At 40.7% G+C, this 21,217-nt stretch overlaps 1 protein-coding gene across 1 annotated transcript in view; it reads left to right on the forward strand.

The window, feature by feature from the left end:
* The window catches only part of Adamts16 (ADAM metallopeptidase with thrombospondin type 1 motif 16), a 125,353-nt gene that overhangs the window by 53,415 nt on the left and 50,721 nt on the right, over positions 1 to 21,217 (forward strand). The window contains exons 9-12 of the mRNA XM_052159967.1: positions 2,191 to 2,328; positions 14,118 to 14,271; positions 16,234 to 16,329; positions 20,191 to 20,339. Of these exons, the coding sequence (XP_052015927.1) occupies positions 2,191 to 2,328; positions 14,118 to 14,271; positions 16,234 to 16,329; positions 20,191 to 20,339 (537 nt within the window). The remainder of the gene's footprint in view (positions 1 to 2,190; positions 2,329 to 14,117; positions 14,272 to 16,233; positions 16,330 to 20,190; positions 20,340 to 21,217) is intronic.

The raw sequence follows: 21,217 nt of genomic DNA on the forward strand, positions 1-21,217 counted from the left end.
AATTAAACAGAGGAATCTCAAATGGTTGAGAAACACTTAAGAAATGTTCAGCATCCTTCTTCATCAGGACAATGCCAATCAAAATGACTCTGAGATTCCACATTACACTAATCAGAATGACTATGATCAAAAACTCAGCTGACAACAGATGCTGGGAAGGAAGTAGAGAAAGAGGAACACTTCTCCATTGCTGGTGGGATTTCAAACTGGTACAACTACTCTGGAAATCAATCTGGCATTTCCTCAGAAAATTGGAAATAGCTCTACTTGAAGACCTAGCTGTACCATTCCTGGGCATATGCCCAAAGATGTGCCACCATACCTCAAGGACACATGTTCCACCATGTTCATAGAAATCTTATTAGTAATAGCCAGCAGCTGGAAACAACCCAGATATTATTTTTTAACTTATATTACCATGTGGTTCTAAGCAAGCATCTAAGTACACATTTGTGTTCTCAGCTTCTGTAGGACTCGTTCTCTTGTTCCCTTTAAAGCCCACCCCACACCCACTAAGAGTCTTCCTGCCTGTGTTGTCTTCCATCTGCTCATCATGGGAAATCTTGATAGTTTCCATGAATCCAGTAACCAACCTCCTCACTTCTCCCTCCTCTCAGGATCCTTTCCTCTTTACTCTGGGTCTCATTCACTCGACACCTGTTCTTGGGGAATCAATATAATGACAATGTAGTAAGTAGTGGCCAACAGTAAGCGGGTCCTGGATAGTATGCTTACAGTAGCAGAGGTTTTCAGGGCTGTGTGGCTCTTCCACATGCCCCAGGGTTTCCCTCAAGGCAGTTTGGAGTACTTCTTGGAAGAGCTGAAAATGGCGATGAGTTCTTCTGCAGGCAAAACTCTGGGAATTTAATAGACGCAGAGTTTTGTTAGGAGGTGGCTTGAGTCAATTGTCCCTCTAGGCTCAGGGCTGCAGTGTCACAACTCTCTGAAGAACATGCTGTTTGGCAGTGAAGAATACGTGGACATCTGTGGCACCCTCATTCATAGCTACTGAGGCTTGAGATGTGTCTGTGCAGGTGGACAGGGTAGAACCCCCAGACTGTTGTGGTTTCCACATCAGCCAGAATGGGCACAGATTTAAACAGTTACTACCTATGCTTGCACTCTTGCTTACTTTGCAAGAGATGCACTGCAGAGAGGTGTAGGGTCAGGGAGTTAAGGGCTGCCTGTCTGCCACAGTCTCTAGCTGAGGAGCTAGTGCCAAGGAGCAGCCCGGTGTGGTTGAGGAGATGGATGCTATCTCCAGGATGAATACATGTGGCTCCTCAGGATTGCGGAATCTCACTCAAACATCCGCATTTCCAGGAGTGCTTATCTAAACAACTTAAATGCCTGAATCTTTCTTTTTTCTGAGTCAAGAACTTCTGGCTCAAAACCTGACTTCTCTATTTCTTTTTCTAATTAAATTTTTCATTTTATTTTTTTATAATTCCATATGCGAGTAACTATGTATATAATTTCTTCCAACTCCTCCTATATGTTCCTACTCCCTGTTAAATTTATGACTTCTTCAATTTTTGTTATATACGTACACATGTGTTTATACACCCATATGTACACAAGTGTAAATACATACACATGTATGAATACAACCTGCTGAGTCCACTTAATGCTAATTGAAAGTTACAAGCATGAAACGTTGACAAGATGATCACCTAAACAAGCCTCAGACAATGACACCAGCTGACAGTCCAACATGGATGGTGGGCCCAGATGGAGAGTTTTTTAATGTATTTAATGTATTTAATGTATTTTAATGTATTTAATGGCTACTGAAAGAGGAAGATTCAGGATACTCCAGGGGAACCTCCCTGATGTCAAATCCCAAGTTATCAGTCCTAAGCATACACACACAAACACACACACACACACACACACACACACACACACACACGACTTCCATGTTTCTAACAAACAGCTCTGAAACATCCCCTGGTAGTGCCTGTGGGTTCTGATACACTGAGTTTTGATATGTTGTCCTTGAAGCTATGTGACGAGTCACTCGCTCTCCCAAGAGGCTCTGGGAGCACACGAACATGTTCCATGGTTTGGCTGATATGATTCTGTTCCTGAAGAGGGATGGTCGTCACATCCTCCAGTTTCCCTCTCAGTATATATTGGATACTATAGCCCAGTTTGTTGTTTGAAATGACCATTTTCTCTATTCCTCAGCTTTGGCATGGTCCATGATGGAGAAGGGAATATGTGCAAGAAGTCTGAGGGCAACATAATGTCCCCAACACTGGCAGGACGCAATGGTGTCTTCTCCTGGTCCTCCTGCAGCCGTCAGTACCTGTACAAGTTCTTAAGGTATGGATCCCTTGGGGCAGCTTTGTGACCACGCTGAACTTTTGGAGACCTTTTATTCTTTTCCACATCTACATTATGGATTGTTTAAACATTTTAATTCCCATGTTTTTATTTTGATATTATATTCTTTGACCAATTTTATGCGTGCATATAAAATGTATTCTGGTCATTTATACTCCCATTAACCTCTCATTCCCTCCCCCTTACACTAAACCATTCCTTCTTCTGACAAGTCCTCCTGTCTGTTTCTATCTGCATGTCTCTGTGTCTCCTCTGTCTCTGTCTCTGTCTCTGTCTCTCTCTGTATGTCTGTTTTTCTGTCACTCTCTGTCTCTGTCTTTCTCTGTGTCACTGTCTCTTTGCCTCTCTCTGTGTCTTTGTTTTTCTGTCTCTCTGTCACTGTCTCTAAGTCTTTCTCAGTCTCTCTCTCTCTCTCTCTCTCTCTCTCTCTCTCTCTCTCTCCCTCTCTGCTGTTTATGTGTATGTTTGCATAAGTATGGGGCTTGAAGGGGCACATGGGTGTGGGGGGTCCAAGGTTGAGATCAAGTATCACTTTTTAGTTGCTTCCCACATTTACTTGTTTGTTTATTTGTTTATTTGAAACAATGTTTCTCTGTGAATCTGAAGCTCGGATTTGACTGTGTTGGATTACCCGTGAGCTTCAGGGATCTGTTAGCTCCCCTTCCCCACACCACTACAAGGCTGGGTTGCAGGAATCTATTGCCTGCCTGGCTTTATATGTTGGATGCAGAGATCTGAATTCAGGTCCTTGTGTCTGGCAATTTTCTAACTGGGCAATCCCTCAACCTTCTGTTGCCTTTTCCGGCTAGCTTCTTGGTGGTGATGGTGGTGGTAGTGGTTGTTTAATTTTGTGACTCACTGAGTTTTGTTGGAATAGCTTCTATTTGATAGGGTAAGGGTTATCTATTGGAACATGGACGAGTTAATTTTGGCTATACCATTGAAAAAATGGCTCTGCTTCCCCACAGTGATCTTTAAATGACTAAAGTCCTTGAGGGAGCTAGGACTCCATGCTGGGATGTCAACATGTCCCAATCTCCTCGTCTTTTGCAGAGAACCAAAGTTTCTATGAGTTCATGCATGTGGTTGCCATGCCATTTCAAAAGGATATCAGTGTTTCATAAACCACACACACACACTCTGCAGCCCTTGGCTCATACTTTTTCTGTTTTCCATAGTTGTTACCTAAGGACTTAGAGGGGCTGATTCCATATCCCACTTAGATCCGGCTACTCACAGCCACTTACTCTTGGACTTTGATCAGGTATACCACTTAGGATAGCTGTTGCCACGTGAAACAGGCTACTCTGGGCAATGGCGAGCAGCACCGATTGGCCTTATGGTTGGCCCTCATTTGGACTTTCCTGTCCTGTCTCCCTCCACTGCGAGTTTTCTGTGATCGCCACAACACACTGGGGTGGTTGGAGTGTCTTTAGCTCTTTTTTTTTCCAGTGTGAGTAAAACTTTGAGTAGTGAGGAAGAGTTTGCCCTTTAGGGTGGCTCTGCTCTTATTTGTATAAGCATTTGGATTTATTCAAAATAGTTCCCAAATTTTCTGGTTCTTGTCCCAAATTTTACAAAGCCCTCTTTCACTTCTATGTCTATGAGACAAACACATCAACATTTTTAGAAGTTTAAGTTATCATCTGACAGCTTGGAAAATTAGAGGATGAAAATTTGGATGCGCAGTAGGAGCTTACATCATGAAAGAGTCCAAAGGAAGGTAATGAAGTAAGAGCTCATGTTGTGAAGGAGTCCAAAGCATGGTAAAGAAACTGCTACCCAGGCACAGAAAAATTAATTTGGGAACACTGGAAGTGCCCTGCAATCTCCAAATTAGAATGTTGTTCTCAAAACTATTAAGATTCTACAATTAGAATGTAGTTTTGTCCGCCAACACTGAAAGAGGGAAAAGCAGATGTGGAAGCACACTGGTTTGGTTTTACAGTGATCAATAAAATAGTCACATTTTTTTTTAATGAAACTGTCTTCAGTGACTTTATTAATTTCTATAGATCTTACTTATAAATACATTGTAATATTTTAAACTGTCATTTCTTAATATCAAACTGTCAAGAGGTTCATTTAAAATGAACACAGAATTTCAAATTGGACCGTCTCACATGCGTGAAACCTAATGTTTTCAGTTGTAAGGAGCCCCAGGCTGCCTGCCTGCCTGCCTGTCTGGCATGCTTGATGGCTCCCTGATTTCCAATCGTCCAAATAGCGTTCTATCTTTCACCATTAGGTGGCCATTGGGACACAGTCCCAGCCATGAGTAAGATGAGGCTGCTGTCCTCCAGCAGCCCAGCATGTGGGAGATGGAAAAACAAGTAATAAAGGAGCCTGACGGGCCTGGTGGCCAGCACTGCTTTTCTCCATTCTCGGGGGAGTCGAGAAAGAGATACTTATTTGGAAAATTTGCCCAGTGAAGTCATGTGTCACTTCCCATTAATACACACAAAGCCCTTCAGTTACTCATGTCTAAATCAGATCCATGACCCAGGACGACTTCAGCCTGCCATTCACTTACTCATGTCTGCATCCAGGAATCAGTGACCTGGGGAGACTTTGGCCTGCCATGATGCATTTCACAACACGGACTCATCTCCAGTTTACTATTTCTCTCCATTTAGAATCCTGTCCTATAGAGCAGTGCCCACGGCTGCCCTTGCACCAGTGTGCATCTGTGAGTTTAGAGCATTATGCATGGGAAAGGGACCACCTTGAGGGACTGGGGATGCAAGATGGAGATGGAGATGGAGGACTCAGTGCTACTCGGTGGGCGAGAAAATGGGATTCCCACTGAGACGCCATTGGGATGATTTCTGTTTTCATTATATCCAGATGCTGTCCAGCATTCACATTGAGGAATGCCAGTCATGGCTGATGCTCATGCTGAAGATACAAAATGAGACAACAGGGCCTACCACGTAGGGACAGGAAGATAGAGGGATGAGTTAGGGAAGAGCAGCATTTATCTAAACTCGCCTCTTGAAAGCATCTGTGTTAGCGTATTGTATGCTTTCTGAGAGCCCCTACTTTCTTTCTTGAAATAAGGTACTATGAGTAAGCTGAACAATACCAAGCTCTTTATAGGATATGATGCAATCATTGGAATGGTGAAGGATTCTGAGATATATTCATCTTGTCACTGGCCTCAACAATTGTTTACATGTTATTTCTGTTCTGGTATTGCACACAGACAGATAGTGACATTGTGAGTCACTGGGTTTTCTATAGTGGTCAAAGCCTGTAACTTGTCTCAGGTGAGGCTAGAGAGCCTTGATATAGACACCTCAATCTTCTCTAGCTAATACCTTACCAGCAATGGCCAGTTTCCAAACACAGAGTTCTGGGGGTTGCTTTTTCTCCTCCTTTCAACTTGTTGTGAAATGACTCATGGGAAACATGTATGAGAGATTTGTCATAGTAAAGTAGACATTGAATTAGTTAATTCATTTTTATTGTAGGAACATATAACTTCTAACGGTGATTTTAAAAATTGGACCATTTTGTGTGACAGCCAAAGTTATTTTGCATTGGGTTTCGTGAAATGTTTTAAAAGTTAGCTGTCAATGTAAGGCTGATATCTCTCTCAAACCTCTATTCTGTCTCATCTGTACATCTGAGCTTCTGTGAAGACAACAGGAGTTTAACTACCAGAACTTTATAGCAAATCTTGAAACCAAAAAATATATATTGAGAATATCTATATAATTTTATATGTAGGTATCTGGTTACTCAAGCTTCACTTGTTAAAGATTAGTTCAGTACATCTATATAGGACTCTTTCTGTGCTGGACAGTTTTGCCCCACTGATGGAGTTATCTGTTCCTTTGGTGCTACAACCTTTTTATGATTATTGTAAGTTTCCACAACATCTTAAAATTGGGAGGTATGACCCTTCAGCTTTGTTCTTATCCTTAAATTCTGTGCACATTCCTGCGGATCTCTTTAGTCCTCACATACATTTGAGAGCCAGCGTTCATAGCCATAAAATGCCCTGTTTGGATTCTTATTGCAATAACAGTAAGCTACAGATCAAGACAAAAACGGACAGACACCATGCCCACGCCACTGGTTCTGCTCCCTCTTTATTTGCCATTCATTCACTTCTTTGGTTCCTTTCAACAGTGTAGCGCATAACAAGTTAAAGTTATAAAACATATTTATCTACATTCATACTCCTGATTTGTTTTTGAAGCCTCAATGTCAACGACACTATACTTGTAATTTGAATCTACCTTTCCTTGCTGGTTCCTATAAAGCAATCGATTTTGTGTGTTAGCCTTTCGCGTTGCAGCTTTCCTACATACACTTATGATTTCCAGGAAGTGTTCTTGGTGCTTCCAGATTTTCTCCATAGACAGTCATCTGCACATAGATGTAGCTGCCCGCAGCCACATGTAAACCGGGTTACCTGTTGAGAGAATTTTGGGGTCATAGGGAAGAGAAGCGAAAAGAACGTACGGCCAAGTCAATGTTCACTGATCAAAGCCGTAAACTTTAATGGCGCCGGACCTTTTAACAGTTCGGGCAAACCCTTCCCCCCAGACTCCAGGCTGAGTTCCGGTGGAAGTTGTCTAGCTTCTCTTGGAGGTCTTCGTCTTGACTGCTCCGGCAGCTGGGTGGGTCACCTGTTTAATTCAGGAATTCCTATACCTGGAGGAACAATGAACTTGACCTTTACTACGTGCACTCCACCCTAGGTGGAGCAGGATCCTGGCTAACTGGGAGAAGTTAACCTTGACCAAAGTCAAACTCTGACCAAGTGCAAGACTGCCCCAATATGGCTCTGTACATGTCCTCCCTTTTTTTATTAATTTGAACACGAGGAGGTAGAAAACAAGTGGATAAATATCCTTCATAAGAAGGCGGGCCTTAACCAGGAGGGGAAGCATTGACCGTAATTCCTCTTAAATATTGTATAACGTCTTTTTCAGAGGAGGGGGAATAGGCTCCCTTATTATTTTAAGGACAGCCTCTCGACGTTAACCCCTATGCAATTAGGTGTACTTCCTGGGGACTCAGAAGCAGAAATTCACCTCCCCATGCAGTGCTTTGCCTTGCACGTCTCGCTGGTACCCATGTTTGTTCAAAAACAAACACACATAGATCTGAGTTCTATGTGGCTCCCTCTTTGGAGATCCACTTGTGTAAGTTTTGAAGCCAGGGGGGTCTGCAAGTGTCTTTAACAGACATGTAATCTCTCCATCCAGGTGAGCCTGGGTGGAGACAGCCAGTCTGCTTAACAGACAAGGTCAAGAGTTAAAGGTGGAATAGGATTAACTTGTCCCAGAAGTATCCAATTCAGTTGTAAATTAACAACTTTAAGGACCCAAAGCTTGGCCTCTGAGGTGGGAGAGGTAGCCTTGTGAATCAAGAAATAAGCTGTTACTTCTCAGGAAAAGTGGAGACTATATGTTAAATTAACACAGCTGGCTGAAGATTGTTAGCCATCTTCAAAATTGGAATCTTCAAAATTGGAATTATTTCTAGACCAGTCTATGGTTGAGTCAGCTGAGCACAATAAGGAGAAGAGTCATTTTAACTCTTCTAATTAATTTTTCCTAAGCTAGCATAACAGTCTCCATGTTCTGTCCCACAAAGTCTAAAAGCTTGAAGCTAGGCAATTTATCTAACCTGGGACATTTAACAATTGAGGTAAGTCAAGAACATATATCCAATATAACTCTTATGTTACCATGGTCTGGGCATTCAGCAAGCACACTCAGCATATCTTCTGCCGCATTCTGTGGAAAAAACAGAGGACATGCCTTCTCCCCCAATATTAAATCAGGATCATGGCATATGTTAGTAAGTGAATTCCTTCATTTCACCTAGACATCAATATGTCTAATTACAAGATGTCATATACATTTAGCAAGGAGTTTCTTGGCATCTAAATTTTAAAATTTTTTTTTTTTTAAACATGCAAGCATAATTTAAATTATATGCACAGGGACACAATTTCCCCTCTCTTCTTTCTTCCAAGAAGATATTGTTTTATTAATTTAAGTTGGAACACAAGGTATAAACCATAACATAGGCAATAACTATGTAATTATATAAAATATAGTTGCTTTTTCTGTTAGAGCAGTTGCAACTAGACAGCCTAAAAATGAATCATCAGTCACATGTACATATTTTTTTTAATCTTTTAAATTAGAAATATGAATATCATTTATCTGTAATACCTAAGTCCTCTAGGATTAACACCATTACGTGGTAGAGGTAGAAATTGAGGACATCAAGAACAAATCTTTATAATTTGATGTGCACAAAATATAAAATTATTTCAAATACCTAAAGGACAGTCATTTAGAGAATATATCCTTTGTTCTTAGAAATTTGAATCACATTTGTACAAACTGTAGAAATTAAGAATTAGCAGTATTAAAAATGGACCAATTTTAAGCAATTATAAACCATGAGCTATGTATATCTACTATTATTAAAAGCTTGACCTTTAACATCTTAAAAATAGCTGCTATAGCACCCAATTCAGGTATCTGTGTTGAAGCAGGGAGAAACTTAAAGGAATAAACATGTGATCTGATAGTACAAATTATCTTTTGGATAACAATTATTAATTTTGCCTAAAAATGCTTGCCATGTAATAGACCAACCATTAATAATAAATTTGATTGTTGCTTGAAGCAAGGAACAAACGTTTCCTACCTTGAAAACAGAGGTTTAAGACCTTTTGTGGCAAGCTTAAAATGAGGTAAATAAGATAAAGCCAATTAATATATCCTAACAACCTTTGAAAGCCATTTACCTAAAAATTCTAAAAGTCTATAGGAGCAAGGGCCTGTAACAAACATTCTATGAACATTATACACTGAAATTTTTAAGATCTTAACTTCTAGTATTGAAACAGAGACAAAACACTTTTTCTCACAAGACATAAGGCTGTTAGCCATTCCTTGAGGCAAAACTTTCTAATGAAATTGTTTTGTTGTCTCTTTAAAATTAGAAGCAAATGCTTTTATAATTATCAGAATGTAAAGCAAAAAAGCAACCCTTTAAATTTACAATAATTTTGTAGGGAGTAGACAGGCCAAATGTTAATGCCTTTATAGCCTCCTTGACCTTTCATAGATTTGAACAGCATTTTAACCCACACCTGGATAAGTCAAAAACTTTTTTTTTTTTTTTTAAGCCAAACACTCCCTAGGTGGGGCCTGTAAGGCAGAAACAATTTCTCAAGCTTCCTCACTAGCTTCCCCTGAGGCAGCTCTAAGCTTTGCATTAACTCAAATGTAAAAATTCTGCCCTAGGATCCACCTTGAGTCCTTGGCAAGGACATTGTATGAGATTCCTCAAATGTAAATATCTTCTAATCTGAGCCTTTTATCTAAGACCAGACCCAAACCTACAAGGACAATTTAAGGATTAAACAAAAGAAACCAGTAATTCCATGGTCAAGGGAACCTACTTGATATCAAATACATTTCTACAGAGATATCCTTTTTAATCTTGGAGGGTTAAATTTTGCTCCTACCATTGTAGCCTATAAACTTGTGGAAAAGAGGCAATGGGCCTCTAAAACCCATAGCTGCATCACTCTCAAAATTATCTTAATTACAAAATGTTAACAATTACGAGCCTGCAAACTGAAAACTGTAGCCAATGACACACTGATTTTTATTGTAACTCAATGTTTTGTTGCAATATTAGAGCACAATTGTAATTTTGGAAGCAAATCTCAATTTTAAACAATCTATTTTCTTTAAAATTAATGGCAAACACATATTTACAGCACAAGGTTTGTATGCCAGTTCTTATGTTCAAGTGTATAACAGTGTAACTTATTAAAGAGACAATATTTTAGATCTTAATCTTCATTAAGTCTAATCTCCAGGCCAAGATTCACATGAAACACCATGCCAATTTAGGAGCGTCCCAAAGGCCTGTATTTCCTGGATTGCGTCATGCCATGTGGTGTTCAAAATGGCGACTACCCTAAACTACCAGCCTTAACCATCATGCCACGTGTTCAAAATGGCGACTACCCTAAACTACCAGCCTTAACCATCATGCCACGTGTTCAAAATGGCGACTACCCTAAACTACCAGCCTTAACCTAACTTTTGTTAATAACATTATACCTTTTAAATCATGTGCAGTGACTTAAGCCAATACTCTATAGTCAAGACATGCAAAATATACCTTTAAATCCAATTATAAACAAGAACAAAGCATGAGTGGCGTTAGGCCACGTGTAGTTAGTTAAGATAGCTCTAACACTGAATCACCAGTTTTAAACTAACCTTTTCTTAATAACACTATACCTTTTACATAATAACCAATTAATTTATAACTCTTTAGTCAAGAAATGTAAAGCCTTATATCATTAAAACCAATTAGAAACATGTATAAAGCGACTACATGAATTTCACAAGCCAAACCAAAGTCTTCCCAAATCTCGAGGTTTCTGGGCTTTAAGAGCGGCTTTTTCCCCAGCCATGCTTGCCTCTTGGGTGAGTGAGCTACGCTGCTGCAGCGTGGCTTTGAATCAATCCCCACACAAACTGTGGCTAGCTCAAAAGGTTAGGTACCTACAACCAGCAGATGTAATCTTTACCAATTTTTTCTTTTTAACATGAAACAGTCATTCACACAAAGACACAGAGAGGACATAAACATACACATAGACAGTCGGTGCACCGGGACAAACACGGAAAGATACACAGAAAGTTAAGCGTGCTTGTTAAGCAATTGCATCCATTTTCCTCTTTAAACAGCTCTTAGAAGCTGTGGACATATGCCTATTTTTAAAAACCCCTTTCTTTTCGCCGAAATCAGCTCTTACGAGCTTTGGGCAAATGCCTACCAAATTCCTTCCCCATATTTCCCTATCTTATCAACCCAAGCAGTCCTGCGCTGGGTCCACGCAGTATGCTTGAAAAACTGTATCCATTCCTTGCACTCACAACCATAGACACGAATTCACTAGCGCTAGTTTTGCCCTCTATGTTGCTTACCGTGCGGACACCATTAATTTTCACCTTTTTCTGCGAAGCTTCGCTGGATAGGGCTACCTCAAGAAATTCTCTCGTGCCAGGTCGCCCCACGTTGGGCGCCACTATGTAGCTGCCCGCAGCCACATGTAAACCGGGTTACCTGTTGAGAGAATTTTGGGGTCATAGGGAAGAGAAGCGAAAAGAACGTACGGCCAAGTCAATGTTCACTGATCAAAGCCGTAAACTTTAATGGCGCCGGACCTTTTAACAGTTCGGGCAAACCCTTCCCCCCAGACTCCAGGCTGAGTTCCGGTGGAAGTTGTCTAGCTTCTCTTGGAGGTCTTCGTCTTGACTGCTCCGGCAGCTGGGTGGGTCACCTGTTTAATTCAGGAATTCCTATACCTGGAGGAACAATGAACTTGACCTTTACTACGTGCACTCCACCCTAGGTGGAGCAGGATCCTGGCTAACTGGGAGAAGTTAACCTTGACCAAAGTCAAACTCTGACCAAGTGCAAGACTGCCCCAATATGGCTCTGTACACATAGACAGTCTCCTTTCCTGTCTTCCTATCTACAGATAGTCTCTCTGACTGCTTCTATTGTCAACTTGGCTAGGACATCTAGTACAGTGCTGTAAATGATCAATGAGACTGGCCTTAATGGGAAAGTTTCATCTTTTGCAAGACTGATTATGAATTTAGCCTTTGAAGATGTTCTCTATTAAGTTAAGGGGTTTTCTTCTCCTGGTTCACTAGGAATGGCTGTTGGAGTTTATCCCATTTTGCTTGCAGCTGTTTTATAAGGTTATGTGATATTGACAAAGTAGATTATGCCAATTGACTCCTTAAATTTTTTAAATTTTTATTTTATGTGTATGGGTGTTTTGTCTGCATGTGAGTATGTGTACCATATGAATGCCCAATACCCACAGAGGCCAAAAGAAAAAAATGTTAGATACCTTGGAATTGGAGTTACAAACAGTTGTGAACCACAATATGGATGCTCAAAATCAAGCCCAGGTCCTGTAGAAAAGCCTACAGTGCTCTTAAAAACTGAGCCATCTTTCTAACATGCCCTCTAACTGACTTTTGAACATTGAACTAGGACTGAGCCCACATGGTTGTGCTATAGTCTATATTTTTGAAGCTAGGATTAAGATTACTTGTTTGCAATACATAATTTATTTTATATAATTTTGGACTCTTCACTAATTTTTTTAAGACTTTTGCAATGATCTTTACAACAGGTTTTGGTTTGTAACTTCCTCTAATATCGTCCTCTGGATTTGGTTTTGTATAATGCTGACCTTAGACTTGGTTTTCCCCCCATCTTCTGAAGAGATTGCAGAGGTCCACTAGGCTTTACCCCCACTATGTTTGGAGGAACCCATAGGGCCATGCAACATTTTTGATTCAGCCAAGGTGTGGCATCTGAAAGTAACATCATGGAAAGCACAGGCAAAGGTCTTCCAGCCTGTAGGATTCAGTCTATCATAATGCTAACAATTGGGTTTAGCAAGATGTTTAGCGAGATGTGGGTTATGAGAACTTATAGGAAGGATGTATTAGCTACTTGCAAACATAAGACTATTAAATGCAAACCACAAATGCACGGAAGACACCTAAAATGTATCAGCCATATACTGTATAGCAAGGAATTTTATTAATTAAATTTTGTTGCTGTGTTAAATCACCTGAAAAAGGTGCTCTGAGTTCATGGTTACAGAGATTTCAGCTATGAATTGCTAGTTCTAAGTGTGATGTAAGGCAAATTTTCATGGTCTAGAATGTGTTGAAAGAGGCTCCTTGCTTCACAATGGCCCCAAAGCAGAGAGAGAGCGAGGAAGGATGGGGTGATAAACTATTACTTCCTTCTTTCAACTGTACCTGACTTCACAATATCCCGCAGAAGCTCATAAGAATGTCAATCCATTGATAAAGTCAATGAACTTAGAAGCCAATCACTTCCCAATAAGCCCACTAGTTGGGGATCAAACTTGAATTCATGAGCCCTTTGAAGAGATACTTCATATCCAGACCTCCTTACAGATGCTGTGTTTGTTTACAAAGGAATCATTGGCTGGACCCTAGTGACCTCCCAGTGAGGTTTAGCAGGATTTAATTCCTTCAGGACTTGGAAATCTACTCAGTAATCACCCTGAGTACAGATAATGGCCACTGGATATTCAGAAAGTCCTTGAGATGGAAGCTGTAGATGCTGTGCATGTACCCATCAGCCTGGGAGAAAGTGGGGGGAGAGAAGAGGAGCGGTGAAGGAAGGCAAAGAAGAGGGAGGGAGGAAGGAAGAGAGGACAGGAGGGGGAAGGGGAGCAAGGAAGGGAAGGGAAAGAGGGGGAGGAAAAGGGAGGTGGGGGAAGAAAAGGAGAGGGAGGGGAGGGCTTAGAGTGAGTTGCCCTATTTGAGATCGTTTGATTAAGGTTTGATTTCATGGCAATTTCCATAGTCTGCATGTGTCTGGCAAGACTGTTTATAAATACTTCTGTGGGGGAAACCCTCGAGTTAGACATCTGCTCGCAATTACTCAGCTGCATTTTCCTTGATAAATGATAAGCTTGAGATTTCTAATGAAGAGCAATTTGTCTTAGATAGGTAAAATATTTTATGAATAATTTCGGAAAATGTGGCTTCTGTATCTGAATTTAACCAAGAAAGATATGGTACCAAGTCTCATGGGAAAAGTAAGCTTCTCTCTGAACAAAATCTGTCGTCAAATTGCATGAGAAAGGATACATAATTGGTTGTCTATCCCTTGGTAACACATCCTGTTTCCTTCAGCACTGCCCAAGCGATATGTCTTGCTGATCAGCCGAAGCCCGTGAAAGAGTACAAGTACCCCGAGAAGCTGCCGGGGCAGTTGTACGATGCAAATACACAGTGCAAGTGGCAGTTTGGAGAGAAAGCCAAGCTCTGTATGCTGGACTTCAGAAAGGCAAGTGGTTAGTTACTGCCACATGCTCAATACAGCATGATTCATAAAACCATTTTGTTTAGTGCGACTGACAGTGATGTATTCCACATTTATTGGGCACCTACCAAATGTCAGATCCTATATTCCAGGACTGGCCCAATGTAACAGGAAACACATGCTTCCCTGGTGGAGCAGATGACGGGAGATACTTTTGCGGGTATCAGCTTTCATTTGGGAGCTCACTTGACTTGTTAAGTCAGATCTTTCTGATTTATCACGTGGGAGCGAGTGCAGTAATAACGTTTAGTTGGTTTAGGTTGGCAAATTAATAACCCTGCATTTTTCAGATAATATTAAGAAAACAATGCAGCAGTATATCATGGGGCTTCTGACTATTGAATTTCCTAAGTAAAGTATTTATAGAGCAGTTCCTCACAAAGGTGATGCCTCTGCAGCCCCCAGGATGTCTCTTCGGTGATTTCCCACATAAATCCTTCACAGAGCACAGATACATACTCTGGCTAGACAGGGAGAGTCCAGATTTAGGAATGCTCTACTTAAAACCACAAGTAAAACTACTCATAAATCAGTGAAAGTAACTAGTTTTGAGGTTCCTTTTATTCTAGTTTATAATGAAATCAAGAATAAAATAGAAAGTACTTATAGTCTTCCAGAAAGCCCTCAACGTTTCAGGAGTGATAGTAATTCCCCTGCCTCTCTTCTTTCCAGCACAATCATCTAAACTCAGTCAGGGTTCTTCTAAAGGCCAGTTGCCCATTTGTGGGAAATAACTAGAATTTTTCTATGTTACTCTGATATATGTAAAGGTACAGAAAACTTATAAAACTAAAGTTTTTGTTTAAAGATTAGATTTTCTAGACTGTGCATCTAGTCTCTATATTATTTGCTTTGTGACTTTGAACCATACCATCATTGGTATCCTAATACTATTTATAAAATATAAAAAATATCAAGATAATTATAGTGTATCTGTTTATTATTGATGAAATGGTTTCATGGAGTGAAATGAAATCATTTTAAATCCTACTTATTTTACAGAATTTGTATTGTTGTTACCAGTATCCCAAACAAGGTGTTGCTAGCTTATCTAAGCTGCAGACATCAGCTCTGACCATACTACTCTTCTCCAGATAACTCCTTTTTTGTCTGATGGCATTGCTTATGTCTTTATCCCCAATGTTGCCATCTTATTCAACAATTCAATAGAAACATATAAAACCTCCAGCCATGCTCCTTTAAATTACCATTTTTTTCTTTTAGTTCTATTTCTGCCAGCTCCTACTATGTGTAGCCAGAAACTCTACAAGTATGTTCATATTTAGTTAGAATTCTGTGTCTCCATGACTCCTAAAAGGATGGATTAGTGAATGGGTAGATGGATGGATACATGCATACATATATGATGCATAAATGAATAGATGTCCAACAGTATCTTGATCATGGATAATTCAAAAATTGGGGAGTAGATACAGTACCTATGATCATAGATACTGGAGAGCTGAAGCAGAAGGATCATTTGATCCTGGGCATTCAAAGACAGCTTGAATAACGATAAGACTCCAACTCTAAATATAAGTGAATTAATAAGGAATGAGAAAAAATTTAATTTTCAAATATAAGAAAATGAATGGAAATAAAGTTAGAGAGGAATACATGATCAAATGATATTTGGATGTTTTAAATCACATTTTTATGGGTTTCCTTTATGTATAGATTAATCCTATTTTACCTTTTGGTTTAGAACATATGATTTTCATATTTCATGATTGAATACATACAAATAGTAAAATTCCATGGATGGAATTCAGAGGAACTGAAGCCAGGATTCTGGGTTTGGGGCATCTTTTGACTTTTCCTCCCTGTGGCTAAGGGGGACAATCATTGGCTCTACTTGTTGATAGGTTTGAGATTTTAGCACAGATGTGTAAAATATTTGTACAGTAATGGCTTCCCTTCCTTTAGGATATCTGTAAGGCCTTGTGGTGCCATCGGATTGGAAGAAAATGTGAGACTAAGTTCATGCCAGCAGCAGAGGGCACATTGTGTGGGCAGGACATGGTAAGATGCCAATTCCATTGGTCTTCCATAAGTTCATGCCAGCAGCAGAGGGCACACTGTGTGGGCAGGACATGGTAAGATGCTGGCTCCATCAGCCCTCAACACAACTTCAGTCTTGCAACCCCCACACCCCTCCTCCTCTTACACTGGTGTTTAAAACTAGCGTTTCTCATCATGTGCACACCTACATCATTGCTAGAACACTGTGATTCTTCTATGGTGATATTGCTATTAATAAGTTATACAAATTTGGTAGAATGAGCAATCAGGTAGTACGTAATGATTGCGTGTATATGCCTGGTCTGGCCTCAGAGAGAGAAGATGCACTTAACCCTCAAGAGACTTGAGGCCCAAGTGGGGTGGACATGGGGGTGGGGTGGGGACATCCTCTTGTAGACAGGTGTGTGATGAGAGGAGGTATGGGATGAGAAGTTGGGGTTGCAGACCAGGAGGGAGATGAAGACTGGACTGTAAAAAAGGATTAAAGAATAATAATTATATACATTAACTATGTATATTCCTTATAAATTAAAAGTATATACAACACGGTGTTACCTCTGCAACTGACATAGTGTAACCTCTGCAGCTGACTTCTTCTTGCAAGTGAGATTGCAATAACTGACAATTAAATTCTAGTGATAAAAGCAACTCAACTGATTCACAATAAAAGTCTAACAAAAAGCTTTTAGTTTCTTGAAAGAGCCCATGGATAAAAAGAAGCACTGGCTTTGGAATCTCTGATCATCAAAGAACACTGGGTAATGTTCCCAAGTATTCAGGCACAGGTGACCACACATAAACATGACACCACCTATTGTCAACTTGTGAACTTGGCCAGGACTTGACACATATTCAGGAGTCCTGCGATCTGCAGCAAGATGGCCCACAGGCACTGTGGCTGTGCTTTCTCCCATGAAGCAAGCTTCTACTTTTGGGCACAGTACCCTTTGCTTACCTGCCTCTGTTCAGGATCTCCTGTCATCTTTAAATTAAGACATGTCTACCTGAGAATATCCTCATGTTAGTCAACTTGCTCATCCTGGCTTCTGTGTCTGCTGCTCTCTGTGTTGGAAAACCTTCAACCAGGTGGTTTTAAAACCAAATGAAATGAACAGCAAACTCACTCACTCTTTTGCCCATCAGGGACTCTTATCCACAGGCAACACGTTGGCCTTATCCTGGTCTTTCCTTCTTTTATTTCTCCAGAGGGCAGGGCTGTTTGAGACTAGAAGACTTGCTCATGCCCAGCTACAGAAGCCTCAGTGAGCAGAGGTGTCTACCTGCACTTTATTTTGTCATGTGCAGTAAGAGCAGAGGGTGATACAAGAGATAGATGTTTTTCCTAAAAGAGAAAAGAAAATACAAAGAATTACGGGGATGAGATTTTCAAAATAATTTGCTTTTTGTATATTTTAATTAAGGTATAATTTCCTCCCTTTCTCCCTTCACTTTGTTCCCTCATGCCTCTTTACAATACCCTCCCCAAACTCCTTCCATGTCTCCCTCACTTGCAGATTGATGGCCTCATATATGTATGCATCTATCTATATATAAATAAATATATATATATGAATGATAATAATAATGTAACAATAATATATATGCACAAATACATAACTACAACCTGCTGAGTTCACTCTTCCTGTTTATGTGCATTTGTGTGCATGTTTCTGGGTCAACCACTCTTTCCTGGACAACCAATGAGGGACCTCCTTCCTGGGAGAGTCTAACTCTCTCCCCAAAGTTTTCAGTTGTCCATAGTTCCTTGTCTAGAGGTTGGACCGTGCAAGATTTCCCCCTTCCACATTCTCATGTGTATTGATGTTATCATTGTTCAGATATTGGTTATGCTACAATTTCTATGAGAGACTATTTCACAGTGGACTTTCACGCATCCCAGATTTTATACCCTTTCTGTTCCCACTTCTGAGATGTTCCCTGAGCCATAAATGAGAGAGCTGTGATATATGTGTATTCATTGAGGCTGGCCTCCATATCTGATTGATCTCTGTGTTCTGCTCAGTTGTGATAGTCTGTGATGGTCCCCATGGACCCTAAAGAGAAGCTTCTTTGATGAAGAGAGATGACTGTATGTATCTATAGGTATAAAGGCAGGGTTTAGAATGAAATCAGGAGTATGCTATAGTAGTAGATTCTCTTCCATGACCTCAAAGCCCCAGGCACCTGTCTATGTTTCCAATACCACATGTTCTTCTTCCCGTTGAGAGAGGCTTAAGTCCAGTTAGGCAGATGTTGGTAAATACCAATGAGAGTGGCACCTAATAGCTTGCCTTGTTGCCTTTTTTGTGGTTAGTAGTTGTCACATCTGGGTAGGACTGTTTCCTTTCCTCCCCTAGCATCTGGAATAGGATCTTCTGGTACCATGGAATCTAGACTTAATGGAAGATACAGCTTAAATTATCAAAGTCCTGTATCCGAGGTGTGTAGTGTCTTCAGCAACAGGGTCTCACATTCAACATCTGAGAGTCAATCAGTGGCAGCTACCATGTCACTTTGAAAGTCACTTGGAGTACCTGGCCAACCATTCTGAACAGGATTTTCAGTGCCTGGTACTGAGGATTTTGTTAGTCCATGATTTTTATGGAAAGCATTGTCAGTTTAATGACATAGCATCCATCAAGTTACACACACACATTATATGTTTGTATGTATATGTAAATGTTTACATTTATTGTGTATAATTTTAGGTAAATAGAAAATGACGTGAATCCTTGAGTCTTTATCAAACAACCTTGGTATTATTTGTCCCTCTTGGCTCCTTCTCCTTCTATACCAACCTCCCTCTTCCCTGTCTAGTTTGAATCCCTGTCCCTATTATCCTGTTTCCTGCTTCATGTCACATGCATCCTGCTATTTCCTGAATGATTTATTGAAACAATTTTCATGGGTCAATAATTGTTCAATGTCAGTAGTTCATTTAAAAGTTTTGCCCCGTACTCCTGTAATAGGTTATTGAAACTGTGTCATTTAAGTTTTTCAGAAGCAGCATTACTTTCTCTCGGGACCCAGCTGTTGCCTCAAATCCTAGAGACTGCCCCTTTATATGTACCTACTGTCCATAGACCAGGCTCTGTTTATTTAATGCAAATAGCAACCAGGGAAGTCTTCCCTCTTCTCAATAGATAACCTCCATCACTGTACTCCTGGGAGTGAAGGCTGTGCTACAGTACCACAAGATTCCCAAAAGTATGTGTGTAAGAGAGATGAAGATGCCACATGGGTTCAGTCATAATTGAGATCAGTGAGCCATCGTTTACAAAAGAGGAGCAGACCATCTCTAGACCTCATGGGGGGAGGCAGAATTCCTGAGCAATTACCTCAGCTCTGCAGAAGGCTGGTGATATCTAACCTGCCCTAAATGAGCAAGCTGGAGTCTTTGAGCCCAGGTGTTTTGGAGTAAAATCCAGGTGCCGACCAGACATGACAAGGTGCTGAGTCCCAGGTCTCCCCCCAGTGAGGCTCTTCCACTAGAGACTCTCTGTGGAAGCTGCTGAGGAAAGCACCTTGTTTGTACAAGTCAGGGGTCACGATTTCAGAGCAGAGCCATCAGAGCAGATGTTCACGTAAATATTTCAGTTCTGTCTGCCCTCCTCCCGGAGGTCAGGCTTCTGCGGTGTCTGATCCACACATCTTCTCTTTACATGCATTCCTCAGGTGGTGCTGCATTTGGAAAGATAAATAAAGAAACACTAAATGTGTCTTTAGTACATGCCACTTGAGTGTAGATAACCCAATGTTTACATATTTTACAAGATCCCTCCCCATTACAAAAGTAATGAAATGAAATCACCTATGCAGGACTCATGTAAGTTACTTTTAATTTCTCTTTATAATGCTTAGTGGTGTCGTGGAGGACAGTGTGTGAAGTATGGTGATGAAGGCCCCAAGCCCACCCATGGCCATTGGTCAGATTGGTCTCCCTGGTCCCCATGCTCCAGGACCTGTGGGGGAGGAGTCTCTCACAGAGACCGTCTCTGTACCAATCCCAGGTATGAACATGATCTGCTTCCTTATGAATGAGCCTTCCCACAGCACCAGAGCTTGCTAATACTAGCACTTACATGCTACTGTACAGAACACTAGGAAGGGAATTTCACTCCATTTCCTACGCAATTCTCTCATTTTCCTGTGGTTTATTATGCTTACTACTTCCTGATAACCAGTAAAAGATAACTTCATTGAGCCAGCAGAACCATGGTAGAACTGGCTTTTAACTATGTGGCTTAAAATACTATGATGCTATTCAGTTTGTTAATTATTTTTTGTAAGGGAGTGGAGCCTGGATGAGTGTCTGCAATAAGAACAACTCTTTTATACAAAAAAAAGTCATTGCTTTTCCATCAAATATATTCACGTTACAACTGGCAGTCTAATTTCAGCAACTAGACTTGGAGAGGCAGTTATCTAATTTGGCAAGTAAAGTGCTCTCAGGCACTTTCAGAAATAAGTTGTGTTACTTTGTTGTTCTTATTTGTAAAGCAGGAGGCCCCAAAGTCAACATTCGCTCCACCATCCTCTTGTGTATACCTACCCAGGCTCATGGGGATTTTCCAGAAACCAGCATGCTCATGGGCTGTCAGGTAATGCCCTGACTTTACCCATAGGCCTAATGTCCTGGCCTAGTCACAAGGAATCTGGAAGTAGAAAGAAGATGGTTTTGGCTTTCTGCCTCTTAGAAAGTCGTTCTCTTTCTCAGTAGCAACCCAGCAAACCCCTCTGTAGGATGTGAAGGGCAGTTCACTTTCCTGCCTCTCCAGAGGATGATGGGGAACAAGGAACAAGGGCATACAGGCCCGAATCTTGAACTCCACCTTATCTTGAACTCCACCTTGTCCTCCAGCACCAGGAGCATAACACTCAGGACAGA

This window comes from Apodemus sylvaticus, chromosome 16, assembly GCF_947179515.1.
Source record: "Apodemus sylvaticus chromosome 16, mApoSyl1.1, whole genome shotgun sequence".
Lineage (NCBI taxonomy): Eukaryota > Metazoa > Chordata > Mammalia > Rodentia > Muridae > Apodemus > Apodemus sylvaticus.